Source organism: Triturus cristatus, chromosome 3_2 (assembly GCF_964204655.1).
Source record: "Triturus cristatus chromosome 3_2, aTriCri1.1, whole genome shotgun sequence".
NCBI classification, from domain to species: domain Eukaryota; kingdom Metazoa; phylum Chordata; class Amphibia; order Caudata; family Salamandridae; genus Triturus; species Triturus cristatus.
Window position 1 is genome coordinate 1,231,006,187 of NC_140584.1, and position 25,337 is coordinate 1,231,031,523.

Below are 25,337 nucleotides of genomic sequence, written 5' to 3' on the forward strand. Positions count from 1 at the left end.
GGTGTCTTGACTCTTCAGCCACGAGGTCCAGGAGGTGTCAATGAAGTCCATGAGCCAGATTCAAGTTGTCCCACAAAGTCTGTCGAGTGCTGCAGTGTCGGCGACCAGTTGCCTTCTTGGGGACCTGCTAGCCAGTGGACTAGTGATCATGAAGGAGCCTTGAGTGGTCGCACTTGAAGCTGGCCCACGGTCACTCATGGAGTGAAGGCCATCAATCTTCAGTGCAGGAGATGCTCAAGGCTGGGGCTACTCAGAGCCAAAAGCACAAATTCGAGGAGGACCAGGAAGATAGTGTTGCTGCAAAAGTTCACGGTGTCCAGGGGTCATGGTTCCACATCACCCAAGATAGCCATGGGCCTTAGCTTTGCTGTGGTCTCAGGGTAGCCTCGGGGAAGTCTGAAAATCTACCTCTGGTGATGCAAAGACTTTGGCGTCCGGCAGGAGCTTTAGCGATGCAGACCGATCAGTTGCTTCTTTGGTGCCTGCCAAGCAGGGGAGTCACTCCTTGACCCCAAGGGAGATTTCTTCAGTCTTCTAGTCAGGATAGAACGTTGAATGTCCAGGATATATGTAGCAGAGTTTTGTCCAGGGTAATCTAAAGTCCTAGGGACTGGATTCCTATACTTATAGTAAGTTTAGGGGATGGATTAACTCTAAGGCCCCACATATGGGTGGGCTTGGAAAGAGGAGTGGTTACACCCATTTCCTTTGTCCATTTTTGCGCCAGAGGCAGGTAGCCCCTGCAACCGGTTTGAACTGGAGTATGCACAGGGACACCAAGTGTGCCCCCAGTGCATGGCTTCAAAGCACCAGAGAGTGCTCCCGCCCAGCCCCAATACACATCGGCCTGTCTGGGGAGGTGGGGAAACCTCCCCTCGACAGGAAACCTATTGTCCAGGCCTCCCCTGGCGGAGTTTCTGTCAGCAGCAGGAGGCCACACCCGTGTCTGTGGCAGAGGCATCCAGTTTGTGATGCCAGGGCTCAGGAAAGTCCTACCGGGCTTAGCCAGTGTGAACATGTCTCTCCCTCTAGAAGGGTGGAATGCTACCCCCACCGCCAGAATTGGCGGGGGGTAGTATTCCAAAGCGTTTGACACCAAAAACAACATGTTTTGATGCAGCCATCTCAAAGTTAGCATTTACCGCGAGGTTATAATGCATTTAAGAGTATATGGTAAGGAGTACATTGAAAAAAAGATGCGAGAAAGAAAAAGTGCAGTGGCAGATTCAGCTGTGCCATTGGTTTTGGGGCAAAAAAAGTCTCCCGGATAATGATGATGTATCACAGAACAAAGCAAAACCAAAGGGGATGATGGACGGAGTGTTGAACATTGCAAGCACTCACCCTGGACTGTTCTCATGAGGCACAGGGTCAGACTGATTTGCATATGGCCATGTCTGAACTGGGGTGGCAGAGTGGGCTAAAGAATGATGATGGATTAAACCCAGATCAGTTGACTGGGGGTGAGTGCTTGCAATGTTCAACACTCCGTCCATCATCCCCTTTGGCTTTGCTTTGTATCACAGAACAGCCATAAGGAAGTATTTCCAAAAGTTGCAGAGGGTCTCAGCTCATGCTTGGGCACCCTCTCACATGAAACCAAGCACTCTGCCTTCAGGATTGTCAAGGCCTGCCTCAGGAGTGGCTTATAGGTTTATATGTGTCTGTATATAGGTGTGGATATAGGTAGCCTATTCCACGGTAGGGGGTGCAAGCACACCCTTACCCAGGCTGCAGTAGCAGACCTGTGGTGCCATTTTGGAGTGCTTCCCAGGGGTGGCATAATATATGCTGCAGCCCCTGGTAGGCTTCTGAGGTACCTATGCCCTAGGTACATAGTATACCATATACTAGGGGCTTATAAGGCACTACAGAATCCAATTTGATAAGTACCTAATGTACATGGAAACCATTTTAGAGAGGAAACAGCTAGGCGTTGGTCCTGATCAGCAGGGCCACAGCCAGACTAAGGTCGAAAAACAGTGAAGCACCAGCAAAAAGTGGGGGTACCCATGTGAAGCTGATCCTACTCTCCTACAGTGACTCTTCCTACCACTGCCACAGTGTCCTCAGTCTTCATTTTGCAAGGAGTGAGGAGCCTGGGATTTAAAATACTACTGCACATGTAGGTAACCTCTTCCCAATCACTGATCTAGTGTTCTCAGTGCATTTTGCCAGGTCTGGGGAGCCCTTGGTTTAACATTAAAATTATACATGTAGGCAATCCCTCCCCCACCACCACCCCAGCGTTCTCAGTCTTAATTATGCAAGGTGTAGGGAGCCCAGGGTATAAGATAAATATTACACATGTATGTAACCCCTCTCCCGCCACAGCCCCAGAGTTCTCAGCCTTCATTATGCAAGTTGTGAGGAGCACAGGGATTTACGTAAATATTGCACATGTATTTAACCCCTCTCACACCACTGCCCCATTTTTTTCAGTCTTCATTAGTGAAGGTGTGAAGAGCCCAAGGTTTAAGGTAAACATAACACATGTAGGTAGCCCTTCCACACCACTGCCCCAGTGTTCTCAGTCTTCATTAGGGAAGGTGTAAGGAGCAAATGGTTTAGGGTAAATAATGCAAATGTAGGTAACCCCTCTCCCTCCACAACCCAGCGTCATGAGTCTTCATGTATGTAAACTGTGAGAAGCCCAGGGTTTAAGACAAGTATTTGACATGTAGGTAACCCCTCCCCCACCACAGCCCCATTGACCTTAGTCTTCAATATGCAAGGTGTGAGTAGACAGGGTTTAAGATAAATATTATGCATGTAGGTATCCCTTCCCCCACCACCATCCCAGTGTTTTCAATCTTCATTATGCAAGGTTTGAGGAGCCCATGGTTTTTGATAAATATTTGACATGTAGGTAACCCCTCTCCCAACCCCGCCAAGAGACCTTAATCTTCATTATACAAGGTGTGGGGAGGCCAGGGTTTAATATAAATATTACACATCAGTAAACCCTCCCCTACCACCACCGCAGTGTTCGCAGTCTTCATTATAGAATGTGTGAGGAGCCCAGAGTTTAAGGTAAATATTACAAATGTATGTAACTCCTCTCCCACCACCACCCCATTGATCTCAGTCCTCATTATGCAAGGTGGGAGGACCCCAGGTTTTAAGGTTAATATGAAACATGCATGTAATCCTTCCCCCACCACCGCCAAAGTGTTCTCAGTCTTTATTATACAAGGTCTGAGGACCCAAGGGTTTAAGATCAGTATTCCACATGCAGTAACCCTTCCCACCACTGCCATAGTGTTCCCAGTGTTGATTCTGCAAGGAGTGAGGGACCCAGGATTTAAGATAACTATTACACATGTAGGTAACCTCTACCCAATCACTCATCTAGTGTTCTCAGACTTCATTATGACAGGTGTGAGAAGCACATGGTTTAACATTAAAATTACAAGTGTAGGTAATCCCTCTCCCACCATCGCACCAGCATTCTCAGTCTTAATTATGCAAGGTGTAAGGAGCCCAGGGTATAAGATAAATATTGCACTTGTACATAACCCCTCTCCCACCACCACCCCAGAGTTTTCAGTCTTCATTATGCAAGTTGTGATGAGCCCAGAGCGCGGGTACTTGGGCCTCCCAAACAAGTGAGGCACTATTTTTATCAGGAGACCTGGGAGAACGCTGGGTGATGGAAAATTTGTGTAAGCCCTGTGATGCCAAAACTTTCCCACACAAAAATGTGTAAAAAAGTGATTTATTTCAGCTAAAATTGAGGTTTGCAGGGGATTCTGGGTAGGGAAACGTTGGTGGATCCACGCAAGCCATACCTCCCTGGAAGTCCCGGGTGTCTAGTTTTTAGAAATGTGTGGGTTTGGTAGGTTTCCCTAGGTGCCGGCAGAGCTAGGGTTCACAAACTACTTCTAGGCACTTTGCCAAAAAAGGGTCATTTTTCACTGCGAAATTGAGGTGTGACCACATTGCGTTGTGCGCCGTTTCCTGTCGCGGGCACTAGTTTAACCCACACAAGTGAGGTACCATTTTTCTCGTAAGACTGTGGGGAACGTGGGGTGGGTGGAACTTTGTGGATCCACGCAGATTCCAGAACTTTCCACCACAGAAATGTGGGGAAAATGGTTTTTTTTGACAATTTTTTAGGTTTGCAAGGGATTCTGGGTAACAGAACCTGGTGGGAGCCAATCAAGTCACCCGATCCTGGATTCCCCTGGGTGTCTAGTTTTCAAAAATGCATAGGATTGCTAGGTTTCCCTAGGTGCCAACAGAGCTAGGGTTAAAAAACCACAGCTAGGCACTTTGCCAAAAATGGGTCATTTTTCACTGCGAAATTGAGGTGTGACCACGTTGCGTTTTGCGCTGTTTCCTGTCACGGGCACTAGGCCGACCTGCACAAAAGAAGGAACCATTTTTTTCAAAATAATTTGGGGAATGCGGTTGGGTGGAAGTTTGTGGATCCACGCAGATTTCAGAACTCTCCACCACAGAAATGTGGGGAAAATGTGGTTTGTTTGACAATTTTTTAGGTTTGCAAGGGATTCTGGGTAACAGAACCTGGTGGGAGCCAATCAAGTCACCCCATCCTGGATTCCTATAGGTGTCTCGTTTTCAAAAATGTATAGGTTTGCTAGGTTTCCCAAGGTGCCGGCAGAGCTAGGGTTCAAAAACGACAGCTAGGTACTTTGCCAAAAAAGGGTCATTTTTCACTGCGAAATTGAGGTGTGACCATGTTGCGTTTTGCGCTGTTTCCTGTCGCGGGCACTAGGCTGACCAACACAAGTGAGGTACCATTTTTCTCGTAAGACTTTGAGGAACGCGGGTCGGGTGGAAATTTGTGGATCCACGCAGATTCCAGAACTTTCCACCACAGGATTGTGGAGAAAATGTGTTTTTTTTGTCAATTTTTTAGGTTTGCAGGGGATTCTGGGTAACAGAACCAGGTGGGAGGCAGTCAAGTTACCACATCCTTGATTCCCCTGGGTGTCTAGTTTTCAAAAATGTATAGGTTTGGTAGGTTTCCCTAGGTGCCGGCAGAGTTAGGGTTCCAAAACTACAGCTAAGCACTTTGCCAAAAAAGGGTAATTTTACACTGCGAACTTGAGGTGTGTCGCGGGCCCTAGGCCGACCCACACAAGTTCAAAAACTACAGCTGGGCACTTTGCCAAAAAGAGGCTACATTTTCACTGCGAAATTGAGGTGTGACCAAGTTGCGTTTTGTGCTGCTTCCTGTCGCGGGCACTAGGCCGACCCACACAAGTGAGGTACCATTTTTCTTGGAAGACTTTGGGGAACGTGGGGTGGGTGGAAAATTGTGAATCCACGCAGATTCCAGAACTTTCCACCACAGAAATGTGGGGAAATGTGTTTTTTTGACAATTTTTTAGGTTTGCAATGGATTTTGGGTAACAAAACCTGGTGGGAGGCAGTGAAGTCTCCCCATTCTGGATTACCCTCAGTGTCTAGTTTTCAAAGATTCATAGGTTTGCTAGGTTTCCCTAGGTACCGGCAGAGCTAAGGTTCAAAAACTACAGCTAGGCACTTTGTCAAAAAAGGGTCATGTTTCCCTGTGAAATTGAGGTGTGACGACGTTGCGTTTTGCATCGTTTCCTGTCGCGGGCACTAGGCCGACCCACATAAGTGAGGTATCATTTTTCTCGGAAGACTTTGAGGAATGCGGATTGGGTGGAAATTAGTGGATCCACGCAGATTCCATTACTTTCCACCGCAGAAATGTGTGGGAAAATTTGTTTTTTTCACAATTTTTTAGGTTTGCAAGGGATTGTGGGTAACAGAACGTGGTGGGAGGCAGCTAAGTCACCCCATCCTGGATTCCCCTGGGTGTCTAGTTTTCAAATATGTATAGGTTTGCTAGGTTTCCGTTGGTCCCGGCAGAGCTAGGGTTCACAAATTACAGCTAGGCACTTTGCCAAAAAAGGGTAATTTTTCACTGCGAAATCGAGGTGTGACAACGTTGCGTTTTGCGCTGTTTCCTGTCGTGTGCACTAGGCTGATCTGCACAAGTGAGGTACAATTTTTCTCAAAAGACTTTGGGGAACGAGGGGTTGGTGGAAATTTGTGAATCCACACAGATTCCAGAACTTTCCACCACAGAAATGTGGGGAAAATGTGGTTTGTTTGACAATTTTTTAGGTTTGCAAGGGATTCTGGGTAACAGACCCTGGTGGGAGGCAGTCAAGTCACCCCATCCTGGATTCCTATAGGTGTCTCATTTTCAAAAATGTATAGGTTTGCTAGGTTTCCCAAGGTTCCGGCAGAGCTAGGGTTCAAAAACGACAGCTAGGTACTTTGCCAAAAAAGGGTCATTTTTCACTGCGAAATTGAGGTGTGGCCATGTTGCGTTTTGCGCTGTTTCTTGTCGCGGGCACTAGGCTGACCAACACAAGTGAGGTACCATTTTTCTCGTAAGACTTTGAGGAATGCGGGCGGGTGGAAATTTGTGGATCCACGCAGATTCCAGAACTTTCCACCACAGGATTGTGGAGAAAATGTGTTTTTTTTGGTCAATTTTTTAGGTTTGCAGGGGATTCTGGGTAACAGAACCAGGTGGGAGGCAGTCAAGTCACCACATCCTTGATTCCCCTGGATGTCTAGTTTTCAAAAATGTATAGGTTTGGTAGTGTTCCCTAGGTGCCGGCAGAGCTAGGGTTCAAAAACTACAGCTAAGCACTTTGCCAAAAAAGGGTAATTTTACACTGCAAACTTAAGGTGTGTCGCGGGCCCTAGGCCCACCCACACAAGTGCGGTACCATTTTTTGTGGAAGACTTTGGGAACACGGGGTGGGTGGAAATTTGTTGATCCACGCAGATTCCAGAACTTTCCATCAAAGAAATGTGGGAAAAATGTGTTTTTTTTGACAATTATTTGGTTTTAGAGGGATTCTGGGTAACAGAACCTGTGCGAGGCAGTCAAGTCACCCAACCCTGGATTTCCCTGGGTGTCTAGTTTTCATAAATGTATAGGTTTGCTAGGTTTCCCTAGGTGCCGGCAGAGCTAGGGTTCAAAAACTACAGCTGGGCACTTTGCCAAAAAAAGGCTACATTTTCACTGCAAAATTGAGGTGTGACCACGTTGCGTTTTGTGCCGTTTCCTGTCGCGGGCACTAGGCCGACCCACACAAGTGAGGTACCATTTTTCTTGGAAGACTTTGGGGAACGTGGGGTGGGTGGAAAATTGTGGATCCACGCAGATTCCAGAACTTTCCACTACAGAAATGTGGGGAAAATGTGTTTTTTTGACAATTGTTTGGGTTTCAAGAGATTCTGCGTAACAAAACCTGGTGGGAGGCAGTCAAGTCAGCTAGGCACTTTGTCAAAAAAGGGTCATTTTTCCCTGTGAAATTGAGGTGTGACGACGTTGCGTTTTGCATCGTTTCCTGTCGCGGGCACTAGGCCGACCCACACAAGTGAGGTACCATTTTTCTCGGAAGACTTTGAGGAATGCGGAGTGGGTGGAAATTAGTTGATCCACGCAGATTCCAGAACTTTCTACCACAGAAATGTGGGGAAAATGTGGGTTTTTTCACAATTCTTTAGGTTTGCAAGGGATTGTGGGTAACAGAATGTGGTGGGAGGCAGCTAAGTCACCCCATCCTGGATTCCCCTGGGTGTCTAGTTTTCAAACATGTATAGGTTTGCTAGGTTTCCGTTGGTCCCGGCAGAGCTAGGGTTCATAAACTACAGCTAGGCACTTTGCCAAAAAAGGGTCATTTTTCACTGCGAAATTGAGGTGTGACAACGTTGCGTTTTGCGCTGTTTCCTGTCGCGTGCACTAGGCCGATCTGCACAAGTGAGGTACCATTTTTCTCAAAAGACTTTGGGGAACACGGGGTTGGTGGAAATTTGTGGATCCACGCAGATTCCAGAACTTTCCACCTCAGAAATGTGGGGAAAATGTGGTTTGTTTGATAATTTTTTAGGTTTGCAAGGGATTCTGGGTAACAGACCCTGGTGGGAGGCAGTCAAGTCACCCCATCCTGGATTCCTATAGGTGTATTGTTTTCAAAAATGTATAGGTTTGCTAGGTTTCCCAAGGTGCCGGCAGAGCTAGGGTTCAAAAACTACAGCTAGGCACTTTGCCAAAAAGGGTCATTTTTCACTGAGAAATTGAGGTGTGACCAAGTGGCGTTTTGTGCCGTTTCCTGTCACGGGCACTAGGCCGACCCGCACAAGGGAGGTACCATTTTTCTCGTAAGACTTTGGGGAATGCGGGGTGGGTGGAAATTTGTGGATCCACGCAGATTCCAGAACTTTCCACCTCAGAAATGTGGGGAAAATGTGGTTTGTTTGACAATTTTTTAGGTTTGCAAGGGATTTTCGGTAACAGACCCTGGGAGTCTAGTTTTAAAAAATGTATAGGTTTGCTAGGTTTCCCAAGGTGCAGGCAGAGCTAGGGTTCAAAATCTACAGCTAAGCACTTTGCCAAAAAAGGGTCATTTTTCACTGCAAAATTGAGGTGTGACTACATTGCGTTTTGCTCTGTTTCCTGTCATGGGCACTAGGCCGACCTGCACAAGTGAGGTACCATTTTTCTCAAAAGACTTTGGAGAACGCGAGGTGGGTGGAAATTTGTGGATCCACGCAGACTCAAGAACGTTCCACCACAGAAATGTGGGGAAAATGTGGTTTGTTTGTCAATATTTTAGGTTTGCAAGGGATTCTGAGTAACAGACCCTGTTGTGAGGCAGTCAAGTCACCTCATCCTGGATTCCTATAGGTGTCTAGTTTTCTAAAATGTATAGGTTTGCTATGTTTCCCAAAGTGCCGTCAGAGCTAGGGTTAAAAAACTACAGCTAGGCACTTTGCCAAAAAAGGGTCATTTTTCACTGCGAAATTGAGGTGTGACCAAGTTCCCTTTTGTGCCGTTTCCTGTCACGGGCCTTAGGCCGACCCACACAAGTGAGGTACTGTTTGACTTGGCCCTTTTCCCTGAATTTTTTCGTTTTTTTTTTTACTTCTCCGAAGATGGCTGCCACAGGCCCCGGCTACTGCAGAGTGGTCGTTATTAGTAGCACCCTAGCTGCCAGGAGCTGGCTGGAACCCCACAACAATGTTGCGACACCAGCCCGCCTTTTTTGTCCCATAGGTAGAATGGGGAAGCTCCTGGAATGTGCTGGAACCTTCTAGAAGGGAGGTGTGGTTTTTACTTTTGCCGCCTTGGATAGAGGTCACCTGACCTAGGGCTACTTAACGGAGGGAGGGAACTTTTTCTAGTTAGTTGGCCAGTTGGGGTAAGGCAGAGCTGGAGAATCCACGCAGGAGTTTTGGGCGGTAGGGCCTAGCCAGGGACTTATGCCTCTGAGAGTGACAGGATTTAGGTGCTGCCTCTTAAGTGAGTGAGGGATCCTGTAAAGCCCACTGATCTTGCCCAGCAGTAGGAGGACCCAGGAAACCTCTGCCCAGCCTGACTAGGAAGGAATTAGTCACCAACTCAATCCCTACCCCCCAGGAACAGAACCCCCCAAGGGCGCCAGAGACATCTGCGCCATCAGGACTTCATGTCACAACCGAATGCTGAAACTGAATGCTGAGACTTCATGTCACAACCGAATGCTGAAACTGAATACTGAGACTTCATGTCAAAACTGAATGCTGAACCTGAAGGCTAAAACTTCCTGCCAAAGCTGAGTGTGGGGCGGCTGGGGATCAACCAGGTACTAGCGCTGTGACCCCTGCGCTCCCTGACCCGGCCTGGGATCCCCTGCATCAATCCACGTTGAGCGCTGAGCTCTCCCACTTAATTTGACCCACCCCCCTGGCGCGGGGACCAGAGCGCGCTCACCGCCGCGGCCCGGAGGCCGGAAGCTTGCACCATCATCACGCCGAGGCCCGCGGAGAAGCCCGGGGCCCCGTCGCTGCCGTCGCAGCTGCTGGCGGAGGTGTGAGAGGCTGTGACCTGCCCCCGTCGCGGAGGTATCGACTGCAGAGTCCGGAGCTGTGTCGGACGCCCCAGGACGCCGAGATCAAGGTAACCCCCGGGGGCTGGGAGGTAGCGTGGCCGAGTGGAGGCTGGGGACTCACCCCCCTGCTCCCCGGGAAGCTTGGGACTGACCCGGTGCGCCCCCTACAGATCGGGAGCGGCACCGCACCCTGAGACACTGGTTCCCCTCCGTGGGAGTTCCCCCCGTTCACCGGAGACTTTGACACCCCTCCGAGGGATTGCCCCTTCCTCGGAGACTGCCGCGTATCAGTGGACCGCCTACTTGAGGCTTGCTTATTACGAGTAGCGCTGTGTTTGTAGGCTCTGCTCGGAAGTGTTCTATGCCTGATTATTACGAGTGACGCTGTGTTCATAGGCTCCGCTCAAAAGGGTTCAATGCATGCTTATTACGAGTAGCGCTGTGGTTGTAGGCTCTACTCGTAAGTGTTCGATGCATGATTATTACGAGTAGCGCTGTGTTCATAAGCTCAGCGCTCACTGCTCCAAAGTGTTCAAGGCCTGAGTATTACAAGAGGCGCTGTGATCTCGCACGGAAGCGCTAGTGGTGCCATGAGTAGCGGTAAGCCCGCAAAGCCTGCCCTGAGTCACTACTAGCTCCCAGGGGTGGCGCTACGATTCCCAATCTTATCTTTCACCGCACTGATCATTAGACGCTACGCGGGGTGCCCACGGCAGAATGCAATACTAGAGGGGGGAGGAGCGCAGCGCTAGGATTAACCGCTGTGTTTACCGCTCCTCCAGGTTCGCCAGATATTACCACTGAAACTATGAAGGAGTTCTCCTGCCACTGGTGCTAAGGTATACAAGTGTGACCTACTGCCCCATAGTGAATCGCTGGTGAATATAACGCTGATGTCATCAGGTATTGCCTAGGGCACTCTTATGAAATGCTGATGAATCAAATGCTATGCCATTACCATCTAATGAACTGCATGTACATCTACTGAACTTCATTTACATCTAATGAACTGCATTCATTTGCATCTAATGAACTGCATTTGCATCTAACGGCTTAGATAAACTGGAGTTATTTGCATAAATTCTACTGTGTGGCATACCTTATTGTGTGCGTTCCCTGTTTCAGAGGATGTGTGTGTTGTATGGTCGCTTTACACATAAGCCTTTGGGTGCCCAGCCGCTCGAGTCACGTTACCCCCTTAGGGCTTGGTGACCCCAGGTCTTATATTGTTGGCGAGCGGTGGGATTGGATTAGGACCTGCGACCATACAGCACCCTTCCGTGAAGCGGGGGCGCCACAATTAAACGCATATTGGATTTAAGCTCTGCAACTGTTATTGCTGCATGTATTTATTCCACTGTCCAGACTGAGGGTGTAGAATCCTGATTAACTTTCAACTGTCACCCATATCCTAGGATTTTTTTTCCCTTAGTATCTAGGTCCCCTCCTGTCGCGATGGAATTCCGGTTAGCTGACCTCGAGGGGTACAATATAAAGCAACTGAGAGAGTTCGGGCAGGGAATGGGGGTGCCTGGGTTGCGGAAGGCCAAAGGACCGGAACTCTGTACCGCCTTAAGGGCATGGGTAGAGGCCCACCCAGAGGGAAGAGAGGATGAGGGACAGGAGGCGCAGGATGCACCTCAGAAGGAGAATGCGTAGGAGGTACTAGACGTTCTCAATGTAGATGAGTCTGAAGGTGTGCCACCAGGGAGACGCTCTGGGGCCAGTAATAGGACAGGGTCTAGGAGGAGCGCGTCTCCAGAGGAATATGAGGACAGGAGGGGGGAGAGGCAGTTGAAGTGGGAGCTAGCTAAACTGGAACAAGAGAGAGAGAGAGAAAGGGAAAAAAAGAGATGGGCAATGGAGGAGAAGAAGCTGGCGCACGAGCTTCAGATGAAGGAGTTGGAGCTGCGCGCCCTCCAGATAATTGCGCCCAATAAGGACAATGGTGGCAGCGTACCAAGAGATCCCCAAGAGCCAAAATTACCCAGGGATGATATCGCCAGGGTGTCTGAGGAGGCATTGGGGAGTGACCCTGAAGGGGGTGGTGCAGGGATCTTCCAACCCAGCGAGGTGGGAGAGGTGGTGAATAGCCCAGCTAGGTCCCCGGGAAGAGAGAGCGTTGTAGGGCCTCACGACCTATCTATAGGAAGGAGTGAGACGGGGAGGTGTCCCGAGGTGCCCTAACCGCAGTCTCAGGGCCTGGAGAGTTCCGTAAGGGAGCCCCAGGTTGGGAGCCGAGACTGTCGTGATGTGCCGTCCAAGGAAGGGGAGCCCCTAGTGTCAGGAGAGCCCAGGGCATCTGTAATCAGAGCTCCGGAGGTTCTGGGGTCGGCCCAGCCGCAGGGTTTAGATCCTGGGCTGGGATGCTGGGTTCAGGGGTTGCCTGACCTGGCGGGTGGGGCATCTGTTAACAGTGTCCCCCTAGAATTGACTTCCAGGGGTACCTTTCCAGGTGGGAGGGTGCGGAACTCTGGAAGGGGGTGCAGAGGGAGGAAAGTCTCGCCTCGGGCACCGGTGCAGCCTAAGGGTTTAGACCCTAGGCTGGGGAACCAGTTGAAGGGTCGAGGCCCTGGGCTGGGGAGAAAGGAGTGGTGGTCTAAGGGTGCCTCGCATGGGAGGAGGGTGAGGAACCCCAGAAGGAGAGGTAGGGGGAGGAGAGCCTCGCCCCTGAAGGCTGGTCAGCCTGAGGGTGCGGACCGCAGGTGGAAGGACCAGTGGCAGTTTGGGACTACAAGGAGGAAGAGTGGAGTGGTCAACGGGCACTACAGGCCTGGGGCTACTGCCCCCCACTCTGCGAGACCACAAGGGCCTGAGACATCTGGATGGCCTAGGGGCCAGTCCTGGCCACAACCAGCTAGGGAGCCCCAGTGGGGTGGTTTCGTTGGTCCAGGGAGGTTTGAGAGGGAACCATTGGGTTCCAGAGTGGAGGAGAACCTGCGGGTGCTCCTGCAGTTGCGGGCCTGTGTCCACCTTTTCTCGCCCCAAGCAGGGAAGCCCATCAAGGCATTGATCGGTCTACCCTGGCTTTTGGCTGGAAGGGGGTTGTGTTGGACTTGGCCCTTTTCCCTGAATTTTTTTTTTTTTTTTACTTCTCCTAAGATGGCTGCCATAGGCCCCTGCTACTGCAGAGTGGTCGTTATTAGTAGCACCCTAGCTGCCAGGAGCTGGCTGGAACCCCACAACAATGTTGCGACACCAGCCTGCCTTTTTTGTCCAATAGGTAGAATGGGGAAGCTCCTGGAATGTGCTGGAACCTTCTAGAAGGGAGGTGTGGTTTTTACATTTGCCGCCTTGGATAGAGGTCACCTGACCTAGGGCTACTTAACAGAGGGAGGGAACTTTTTTCTAGTTAGTTGGCCAGTTGGGGTAAGGCAGAGCTGGAGAAACCACACAGGAGTTTTAGGCGGTAGGGCCTAGCCAGGGACTTATGCCTCTGAAAGTGACAGGATTTAGGTGCTGCCTCTTAAGTGAGTGAGGGATTCTGTAAAGCCCACTGATCTTGCCCAGCAGTAGGAGGACCCAGGGAACCTCTGCCCAGCCTGACTAGGAAGGAATTAGTCACCAACTCAATCCCTACCCCCCAGGAACAGAACCCCCCAAGGGCGCCCGAGAAATCTGCACCATCAGGACTTCATGTCACAACCGAATGCTGAAACTGAATGCTAAGACTTCATGTCACAACCGAATGCTGAAACTGAATACTGAGACTTCATGTCAAAACTGAATTCTGAACCTGAAGGCTGAAACTTCCTGCCAAAGCTGAGTGCGGGACGGCTGGGGATCAACCAGGTACTAGCGCTGTGACCCCTGCGCTCCCTGACCCGGCCTGGGATCCCCTGCATCAATCCACGTTGAGCGCTGAGCTCTCCCGCTTAATTTGACCCACCCCCCTGGCGCGGGGACCAGAGCGTGCTCACTGCCGCGGCCCGGAGGCCGGAAGCTTGCACCATCATCACGTCGAGGCCCGCGGAGAAGCCTGGGGCCCCGTTGCTGCCATCGCAGCTGCTGGCGGAGGTGTGAGAGGCCGTGACCTGCCCCTCGTCGCAGAGGTATCGACTGTGGAGTCCGGAGCTGTGTCGGACGCCCCAGGACGTCGAGATCAAGGTAACCCCCGGGGGCTGGGAGGTAGCGTGGCCGAGTGGAGGCCGGGGACTCAACCCCCTGCTCCCCGGGAGGCTTGGGACGGACCCGGTGCACCCCCTACAGATCGGGAGCGGCACCGCACCCTGAGACACTGGTTCCCCTCCGTGGGAGTTCCCCCCGTTCACCGGAGACTCTGACACCCCTCCGAGGGATTACCCCTTCCTCGGAGACTGCCGCGTATCAGTGGACCGCCTACTTGAGGCTTGTTTATTACGAGTAGCGCTGAGTTTGTAGGCTCTGCTCGGAAGTGTTCTATGCCTGATTATTACGAGTGACGCTGTGTTCATAGGCTCCGCTCAAAAGGGTTCAATGCTTGCTTATTACGAGTAGCGCTGTGGTTGTAGGCTCTGCTCGGAAGTGTTCGATGCGTGATTATTACGAGTAGCGCTGTGTTCATAAGCTCTGCTCCAAAGTGTTCAAGGCCTGAGTATTACAAGTGGCGCTGTGATCTCGCACGGAAGCGCTAGTGGTGCCATGAGTAGCGGTAAGCCCGCGAAGCCTGCGAGTCACTACTAGTTCCCAGGGGTGGCGCTACGATTCCCAGTCTTATCTTTCACCGCGCTGATCATTAGACGCTACGCGGGGTGCCCATGGCAGAATGCAGTACTAGAGGGGGGAGGAGCGCAGCGCTAGGATTAACCGCTGTGTTTACCGCTCCCCCAGGTCAGCCAGATATTACCACTGAAACTATGAAGGAGTGCTCCTGCCACTGGTGCTAAGGTATACAAGTGTGACCTATTGCCCCATAGTGAATCGCTGGTGAATATAACGCTGATGCAATCAGGTATTGCCTAGGGCATCCTTATGAAATGCTGATGAATCAAATGCTATGACATTGCCATCAAATGAACTGCATGTACATCTACTTAACTGCATTTACATCTAATGAATTGCAATTCCATCTAATGAACTGCATTTGCATCTAACGGCTTAGATAAACTGGAGTTAATTGCATAAATTCTACTGTGTGGCATCCATTATTGTGTGTGTTCCCTGTTTCAGAGGATGTGTGTGTTGTATGGTCGCTTTACACATAAGCCTTTGGGTGCCCAGCCGCTCGAGTCACATTCCCCCCTTAGGGCTTGGTAACCTCAGGTCTTACAGGTACCATTTTTCTTGGAAGACTTTGGGGAACGTGGGGTGGGTGGAGAATTGTATATCCACGCACATGTGGGGAAAATGTGTTTTTTTGACAATTTTTTAGGTTTACGAGGGATTTTAGGTAACAAAACCTGGTGGGAGGCAGTCAAGTCTCCCCATCCTGGATTCCCCTCGGTGTCTAGTTTTCAAAGATGTATGGGTTTGCTAGGTTTCCCTAGGTGCCGGCAGAGCTAAGGTTATAAAACTACAGCTAGGCACTTTGTCAAAAAAGGGTCATGTTTCCCTGCGAAATTGAGGTGTGACGATGTTGCATTTTGCATCGTTTCCTGTTGCGGGCACTAGGCTACCCACACAAGTGAGGTACCATTTTTCTCGGAAGACTTTGAGAAATGCGGATTGGGTGGAAATTAGTGGATGCCCCCGGAACTTCCAGAACTTTCCACCAAAGAAATGTGGGGAAAATGTGTTTTTTTTAAATTTTTTTAGGTTTGCAAGGGATTGTGGGTAACAGAACGTGGTGGGAGGCAGCTAAGTCACCCCATCCTGGATTCCCCTGGGTGTCTAGTTTTCAAACATGTATAGGTTTGCTAGGTTTCCCTAGGTCCCGGCAGAGCTAGGGTTCACAAACTACAGCTAGGCACCTTGCCAAAAAAGGGTAATTTTTCACTGCGAAATTGAGGTGTGACCACGTTGCGTTTTTCGCTGTTTCCTGTCGAATGCACTAGGCCGACCTGCACAAGTGAGGTAAAATTTTTATCAAAAGACTTTGGGGAACGCGGGGTTGGTGGAAATTTGTGGATCCACGCAGATTCCAGAACATTCCATCACAGAAATGTGGGGAAAATGTGGTTTGTTTGACAATTTTTTAGGTTTGCAAGGGATTCTGGGTAAAAGACCCTGGTGGGAGGCAGTCAAGTCACCCCATCCTGGATTCCCTTGGGTGTCTACTTTTCAAAAATGGATAGGTTTGCTAGGTTTCCATAGGTGCCAGCAGAGCTAGGGTTCAAAAACTACAGCTAGGCACTTTGCCAAAAAAGGCAAATTTTTCACTGCGAAATTGAGGTGTGACCAAGTTGCGTTTGGTGCCGTTAGAGCTAAGGTTAAAAAACTACAGCTAGGCACTTTGTCAAAAAAGGGTCATGCTTCCCTGCGAAATTGAGGTGTGACGACATTGCGTTTTGCATCGTTTCCTGTCGCGGGCACTAGGCCTACCCACACAAGTGAGGTACCATTTTTCTTGGAAGACTTTGAAGAATGCGGATTGGTTGGAAATTAGTGGATCAACGCAGATTCCAGAACTTTCCACCACAGAAATGTGGTGAAAATGTGTTTTTTTTCACAATTATTTAGGTTTGCAAGGGATTGTGGGTAACAGAACGTGGTGGGAGGCAGCTAAGTTCCCCCATCCTGGATTCCCCTGGGTGTCTAGTTTTCAAACATGTATAGGTTTGCTAGGTTTCCCTAGGTCCCGGCAGAGCTAGGGTTCACAAACTACAGCTAGGCAATTTGCCAAAAAAGGATAATTTTTCACTGCGAAATTGAGGTGTGACTACGTTGCGTTTTGCGCTGTTTCCTGTCGCATGTGATGCAGATCTGGCTCTTTAAATCCCCTCTACTTCCACAGAATGAGTGATTTCACAGTCACACGCACACACACACATCAAACGCTGGTGGGGCCCATAACACCAACATTCATCCTATCAAACTATCCGTGCCTGTAAAGGGAATAAAAACTATCTGATTCTCAACCAATCTGCTTTCCCTGATGGAAGAACCACTTTCCTTTGAATCACCCTAACGGTCCCTCCATCAAATAGGTCGATTGGACCATCTAGTTGCTTAAGTTTGAAGAAGACTTAACACTCTAAATATTCAAATAAAACATTCACTAAAATAATACGCCGACACATTTATTCAAACATTAATTTCTCTTTATCTAAATTAAATGCAGGTTAAAACTTAGCGCAATGCAGCATCATCTTTGTCATATTTACCTATTCTGGCTATTTGTCGTTTTCTAAGTCAGAACTGGTCCTCAGTACATCAGTCAGAGTTTCTGGCTCAATCATGTGGCGTCACCGTCCTCTCCGTCAGCGTCGGGATCTCGGGTCATTAGTTCAGGAAAAAGGGATGGCCCTAAACCTCTCTAGACTACTAATATTTATACCAAAATTGACATTAACAAAGTTACATTTCCATATTCTCGCGAATTCTATTGGTGGAATGAAATTGGAAGACCGGATCTCACGGCAACATTCAGGAAAATTCCCACCCGCTAAAAGGTTCAAATACTATAGTCTTTAGAATAGCGAAGTTCATAGTAGCAAAGTTTGTTGCAAAATGATGCGACCCTGACAAATTGTATCTCCTTTATCCTGCACAGGTCCGGTTTACCATCTCTTAATTTTCGATAAAGTTCAAATTTTGCACGTTCAGGACATCTGGCAAGCTTCCCAGAAAAGTCGTCATGGACATGGTGTCTTCAGTCCATGTGGAGGACAGTGCAAAGCTCTTTTTCCAGAATTTCATCTACTCGAAAATAGGCTGCAGTTGGTGGCCATTTTATAGCAGGCCACAATGGTCAACTTAAGCAAAGAAACACAAAAATCATAATTAATACATGGAAATAATCATAACAGCGTTATTCCCTCACTAATTCCCATATGTGTGTGTATTTATCTAGCCATATGTGACATTTAAAGCCATTAGTGCATGTTTATTTTAAGCGCAATTCACAATAACATCACATAAGCAACGTTCATGTTATTACTATGCATACAAACTTAGTCTACGTATTATTTTAGCCATGCAGATGCATTCCCACGTGTATTCTTCCTGTTAATACGGTTGATTAGTCTTTAACTTCTCAAAATCATTATTCATTATAATTAATCATTAGTCGTATTAATAAAACATACAACAAAATGGAACAGGTGTTTCAATTTAAAGTATTTTCCTCCTCCAGCAATCCCCCCTTTGGTGATCATATCACCAAATAACCCAAAATTTCAAATTTTCCTCTTTTATGGAAATTCAAAATGTCTTTTTGCTCAGATGTTATAATCTTGTTTCTGCTTCATCTTCTCTTTTAGCTTCTATATACATACTTTCCCTCAATTCTTCTAATTCTATTTCTTGTATATCTCATTCATGTTTCTTTTCTCTTCTTTTTACGTTTTCTCGTCTGATTTTCTTTTTATTTCTTTTATATCTACAACATATAGATCCTAATCTAAGAACTAATAATGCAACAATTACACATGTAAATGGAAATAATATTTTACCAAATATGGTACTACCTATTTTAACTATGAAATTCTTAATAGCAATCATTTTATTAGCCATTCTAGTCCAGATATTTTCAGCTTCCAGTGGTACTAATTCTTCATGCAAATCAGTAATATTTTTGATATAGACCTTTAGATCTTTGCTTTCGTCAGGAATGCAAGTGCAACAATGTTGAACCTTCAGCATTCCACAGACTCCACCCTCTTTTGCCAATAATATATCAAGGGCAAGTCGATTTTGCATCACCATAGCACGTAAGGCAACCATTTCAGTGTCTACCAATAGGAAGCCTCCAGCCGGGCTTGTTAACAAACGATCCACCACTGTAGATAATTTCCGAATGTTAAGTGCATTCAAAGTTATTCCCACTGCTGGTATCAAAGCTCCAAAGATATCTCCTACAATTTCTGCCCAAGTTTCTCTTCTACTGCGCATTAGTATGTTAGTTTCTCCAGTGTTTTCTACTCTATCCATGTGAAAGATTTTTGGAAAGACCAGGCCAACATAACATGTGCCATACCAATGGTCTGGCAACCTATAGTAAGCCTTGTTCCCACAAATATAATACACTCCAGGAAAGACTGGATCTTCTCCACCTCTAAATCCCCATCCGGTTGCAATAAAGTATGTTTCATGGCACTCACTAGATCCTACAAAATAATAATCATATTGGGATCTCCTTCTTGTGATACATAGTTTACCCTTCTGTGATGCATCTATGGCCATTGTTGGACTGGCTCCATTCTTTAATTTTCTCTCCTTCTCTACGTCCCACATTGTTTCACTCATTCTTTTCCCATCAGCTTTCTTGTGCATCCCTAATCTCCTTTCTTCAACCATGTCTAGGAATGTTTTCTCTTCACCCTTCAAACTGCAAGTTAAATTGTTTCTGTAAATGTATTCTAATGTTAATTCTTTAGTTTCTATAAACATGTCACCTAAAATGTTAGCTTCCTTAGCAGGATTCAAATCTTTATTCATTGGCAATTGCCCTAGAATGTTATCTACATTAGATAAATTGTAGTCTAATTTCCCTAATTGATAAAATATACTAATTAACACACTACATGACATTCCATACGTAGCTGGGAGGTGATGATAGGTCACTCCTTCTGAAACAGAGGCAGGTAATTGCATGCAGACGTAGCAATCCCTTACATCCATTGTTTTTACGTACTCATACAACAATTTTGAAAACACATTGCTAGAAAAATCCTTAATAGACCTATCCTTATGTATATGTATGTTGCTAGTGCCAGTTGGAACTACCTTCTGGAAACTTTTCCCTATGTTAGTCGTGTTCTCAGTATGCCCTTCTAAGGTGTCTATTGTTACTCTAAAAGAAATCAGTAGAGCAAGCACGCTCCAAAGCAGCATCAATAATCCTGTACAACAGCAGCACATCTTGTACCATCTTTTCATGAAGGTACATCTACTTCTGTAATTCTCTGTGTTGGCCATTTTGTTAAATTGACCGTGTCTTTTGACTTAGCCTCTTCTACTCCACTACTGTACTTCTAGGGCAGCAAGTACCCAACAGGTTTTTACAGTCTGTTAGTTTCTTATTTTTCTCTTTTCACTTTCTTCCACGAAACGACTTCTTTGGGATTACTCAATCTGGTCTCTCATCACTTTTCACTTCTTCATCATCATCAAATTGCAGAAAGTCCTGAACCTCCGCTTCTTCTCCAATATCGGACAAGATAACTCTCAGGATTCCTACTGTTTTTTCTTCTTCAACCACTCTCAGTAAAGTCTCCTCTGGATTTCCTTGACTGTCTGCCTCTTCTCCTTGTTCAGGCAGTACCACATACGTCCATTCTGGCGACTTGTACTTCTGGTTAGGTTTTCTTATTCTTTTGTTTTCTTAAGATATCTCTGTTTCTCTCTCTTTGACTTGGTTCTGACTTGACACTTCGTTCACCTGTTCAGCCTTTGATGGATCAACTCGTGTCAATCGATATCTCAGTCTCTTTATCTTGTTGGGCCAAAGGTCTCCCTTTGCATTTCTCTTTTGTTTCTCTTCTTTATTGTTTTTCTCCTTGATCCAAGTTCTCTTTCTCAGAACTCAACCTTCACGTGTCTCATCTTCTCTTCCATCAGATTCTGTTTCAATTGCCTCTTTTTCCCCAACAGTCTCTTTTTCACCAACAGTCTCTTTTTCCACCTCCTGAGATTGCCCTATTTCTGTCCCTCCTCGGGTCTCCGGCACGCAATCTTCTTTCTGACTACTTGTCCCTTCACCTAGCTTAGTGTTGGTGGTCCCTATACCTCCTCGGGGGTTTTCTGCAGAAATATGTCCCTCTCTTTCTACTTCTGTCCCTTCTTCTTCTACAATGATTTTCTCTGGTGAGACTTCTCCAACTTTCCCATTTGATTCAATAGTCACTTCTGTTGGAATGTTCTTTTCTTTTCTTTCCTTCTTTTTGTGTTCACTACTGGTAGTTGGGACTTCAGGCACTTCTCCAGAATCTGGTCTTGTCTCTGGAACTTGCAATGTTCCTTTTGGAATTCCTTCTTGAGGGATTAAAACCGATCTTGGCCCACTCTCCCCCCTTTCAGGATTTTTCTTTCTCTTTACAGTCTCTTTATCTGAATCATCACTGGATTCTGATTCATAAAAGTATTCTCTTCCAATGCCTTCACCAGGACTTGGAACTCTCAGAGTGTGGCTTGCATATATCCAGTTTTTCACTCCAGCACAATTTACAGCAGTCGTCGTGGTCAATACGACATGTCTTGGCCTTCCCCACCTTGGAACCAGGCAATTTCTTCTTCTGTGGACCTTTATTCTCACCCCGTCCCCTGGGCTCAAATCATGTGCTGGTTTCTTTTCAAGTGTGGTGGCGTCTTCTCCAACCTGGTGAAACACAGAATGGACTGCGTCAGCCAGGCCTTTGCAGTAATCCAAAATCATGTAATCATTTATAGTCATCAGCTTGTTGACGGATACAAATGCATGCCTCATGGCACGTCCCATGATGATTTCATGAGGACTTAAACCTGTTGTTCTGTCTGGAGTAGACCTAATCGTCATCAAGACTAGAGGCAAGACATCAGGCCATTTCATTCATGTGGCTAAACACATTTTGCCAATTCTGTTTTTGATGGTACCATTCATTTGTTCAACCACACCAGAAGCCTCTGGTCGGTAGGCACAATGTAATTTCTGTTGTACACTCAATACTTCACAGATCAGACCCATGATTTCATTATAAAAATGTCCTCCTCTGTCTGATTCAATGGTCACTGGGAACCCGTACCTTGGGATAAATTCTCTTAACAATAGCTTGGCTACAGTTATCCCATCATTCCTTCTGGTTGGGAAAGCTTCTACCCACCTGGAGAACAGACAAACTATCACCAAAACATACCTCAATCTGTTTACTTGGGGCATTTCAATGAAATCTACCTGCATTCTGGTGAAGGGTCCTCCCTCCCTGCCTATTGTACCTAGGCTCACCACTGTTTTTTTTCCAGGATTGTATTGCTGACATATCAGGCATCTTTGACAGAGACTCTCTGCTATCAACCTGAATTTTGCATTGTACCAAGTCTGCTTAAAGGCTCTTATCATGGCATCCCTCCCCAGGTGTCCCTGGCCATGATACATCCGTGCCATGGTTGACAACATGCTATCAGGCATTACTGGTCTTCCATCTCTGTAGACCCACACTTGGTCTTTTTCTCTTGGTGCACAACCTGCTTTTACCCATAGCTTCATTTCCGCAGCTCCTGCCTCATCCTGCAACTGCTTCACTTCTTCCCATGTTTCCACAACATTAGTAAACATTAAAGAGCAAGAAGACATTTCCCTTTCTTTACCCCGATTAATTGAGTAATTATTCCTCGCACAATACTGGGCCATGTCATTGGCAAACCTATTCCCGGTAGTAATGAAATCCTCACCTTGACTGTGAGCAGCACATTTTACAACAGCCAGTTCTTTGGGCAGCTGTATCGCCTCAAGCAATTTTCCAACCACTTCTGCATTCTTTATAGGAGTTCCACTTGAGGTCAGGAAACCTCTCTGTAGCCATAATTGGCCAAAGTCATGGACAACTCCGAAGCCATACTGGCTGTCAGTCATCACAGTCACTCTCACATTCTTTCCAATTTTACAGGCTTTTGTTATTGCCACCAGTTCAGCCACTTGAGCAGATTTAACACCTTTCAAGGATGATGCTTCCACAACTCCTGAAACTGTGCATACTGCATATGCTGCACTCAACACACCCTCATCCGTTCTCAGACAAGATCCATCCACGAAAAACACATGATCACTTTCAGGCAGTGGCAGATCTTTTATATCTGGTCTGGGTTTTTTACAGTAGTTAAGCACATCCAGGCAATCATGATCAATTTCATCTCTTACCTCCACACTTTCAGCATCTGGCAGCAGTGTTGCTGGATTCACATTCACACATCTCTCCAGACTCACATTTGATGCTCCTAGAATGACTTTCTCATATTTAGTCAGCCGACTATGTGACATGAATTGTGTCCGGCTCCTTGTTAAAAGGATTGCCACATCGTGAGGTACAAATACCCTTAGAGGGTATCCCATCACAATCCCCTCACTTTGTTCCAGGCTTCGACATGTAGCAGCTACTGCTTTCAAGCAACCTGGTAAACCCACAGCTACTGGGTCCAATGTTGATGAGAAGTACGCAATTGGTCTTCTCAATCTTCCATGTTTCTGAATCAACACTGAGAGTGCACATCCGTTCCTTTCACTGCAATACAACTCAAATTCTTTTTCATAATCTGGCATACCCAGAGCAGGTGCTTCACATAACCTGTTCTTTAATTCTCTGAAAGCTGCCATTTGTTCTTTGTTTAGTTCCAAAGGATCTCTTACCTCACTTTTGGTCAATTTATTTAGTGGCTTGGCAATCAGGGAAAAATTACTTATCCACTGACGACAATATCCAACCATTCCTAGGAACATTCTCACTTCTCTTTGAGTCATCGGGGCTCTCATTCCTTTGATGATTCTGATTCTGTCAATTGTCACTTTTCTCAGGCCTTTCTCAATATTATGTCCTAGATATTGGACTTCTTTCTTGCAGAATTGCAATTTGGCTGGAGATACCTTTAATCCTCCATCTGCCAAGTGATTCAGCAAAGCAAAGGTGTCTACTTCACAAGCTTCACGTGTTTTTGATGCCACAAGCAGGTCATCAATGTACTGGACCAAAACCGAATTCTCAGGCATTGATAGACTTTCCAGAGATTTCTTCAACAACTGATTGAATATTGAGGGGCTCTCTGTCTATCCCTGTGGGATTCGGCACCATGCCAAAATACGCACTCCAAACCGAAATGCAAAAATCGGCTGGCTGTCGTGATGCAACGGAATTGAAAAGAAAGCATGGCAAAAATCAATTACTGTGTACCATTCTGCATCATGGGGAATTTGATACAAAATCAGTGATGGATTTGGCACAATGGGACAACATGACACAACAATTTTGTAAATTTTTCTCAAATACTGCACGATTCTGAGTTTCCCATTAGGTTTCTTCAGTCCCATTATAGGTGAATTACATGGACTGCTCAATATTTCTCTCAACACCCCCTGCTGGATCATCTTCTCAATTATAGGGGTTATTCCTTCAATCATTTTAGGTGTCAGTCTGTATTGTGGGATGTTCGGGTAGCGTATCCCTTCTTTTACAGAGATTTTCACTGGATCTACATTTCTCATCAGTCCTACATCTTCTCCTGTGAAATCCCAGACCGCTGCTTTTACAGTCTGTTTTAATTCTGGGGGCAATTCATCAGGATTGAATACTGCATAGGTTCCAACAACCTCACTCTCTCTATTATCTATGGTCATTCTGTATAGGACATCCTCATCGGGTGTCTCAAAGGCTATTCCATCTGGAGTACAGAAAATGGTGCAATTCATCTTACACAGCAAATCCCTACCTAACAGATTCACAGGACTGGTGTCACACATCACAAATCGGTGCATGTCTGAAAATTTACCTATTCTAACCTTTACTGGTTCAGTAAGGTAAGTCTTAATCTGTGTGCTGGACACACCAACTACTTGGATTGTTTCATCCGAGAGAGGAAGATTCTTAACATCAGCTGACCTGACAGTAGATCGGGTAGCACCAGTGTCGACTAGAAAAGTGATGCTTTCATCATTTATTTTCCCAGCTACAAAAGGTCCTGTGGTCTATTTCTAGAGTTGCGCCAAGCACGCACTCTTCTTCCTCCCCTCGGCACCGTAAGACTTCCTCCTCAGAATCACTTTCCTCATTCCTCAGCCAATATTGTGACACAGCGAACGCGCGTTGCGGTTTGTTTACCTGTTCTTCATTGTAGAATCCCGAATCCTGGCTGTACTTTTGGATACCTCTGCTGTGCGGCAAGGGTGGTTTTGGCACCTGATTCTGCTGCTTAACAGCCTTCTGCTGTTGCTGCTGCTGGCCACACCCCTCACTCTGCACCTGTGGATTCAATGATGGATTTTCACTGTTAGCACACGGAGGATTCTTACACTCTGATTTCCAATGGCCTAACTTTCCGCAATTGTGGCAAGGGAACTTCTTTTTTGCTTCTTCTATATTGCCTTTACCTTTTCCTGGGCCAAATCTTTGTCTATTTCCTGGGTTATTTGCTTGTTCGACTAACTGAGCTTCCTGTCTTTCTGCAATCTTCACTTGTGCCCCCATTGCCTTTTCTTTCAACTTTCTTTGCTTTGCCTCAATCTCATCACTAAAGTATTTAGCATGTCTCAAAATCTCGTCAATCTTTTTGCTCTGCCAGTCTACGGTGTGCTGTCTGATCATCTCACTAATTTCAGGTCGCAAGCCATATACAAATCTATATACAAAATGGCTCAGGTCCTTCTCACCCAGGTGTTCATCTCCACTAAACTGCTTGAAAGCCAGG

General features: G+C 46.8%; 2 protein-coding genes across 2 annotated transcripts in view; one reads left to right on the forward strand and one right to left on the reverse strand.

Moving 5' to 3' along the window:
• Positions 1–25,337, forward strand: part of LOC146859535 (CD5 antigen-like) — a 608,239-nt gene that overhangs the window by 420,767 nt on the left and 162,135 nt on the right. The gene's annotated exons all lie outside the window — the stretch shown is intronic.
• LOC146859538 (uncharacterized) lies at positions 17,058–25,242 on the reverse strand. The gene is made up of 2 exons (XM_085650240.1): positions 24,752–25,242; positions 17,058–17,725 (listed from the first exon to the last, which is right to left on the reverse strand). The coding sequence occupies exons 1-2, from the start codon at positions 25,232–25,234 to the stop codon at positions 17,666–17,668; spliced, it is 543 nt and encodes a 180-aa protein (XP_085506366.1). The 5' UTR covers positions 25,235–25,242; the 3' UTR covers positions 17,058–17,665.

Coding starts and splice junctions, on each gene's coding strand:
- LOC146859538 (XM_085650240.1), bottom strand. CDS start 25,234: ATGATCAGACAGCACACCGTAGACTGGCAGAGCAAAAAGATTGACGAG. Junction 17,726..24,751: donor GATTCTACAATGAAGAACAG/GTAAACAAACCG, acceptor TCTTTGCTTAAG/TTGACCATTGTGGCCTGCTA.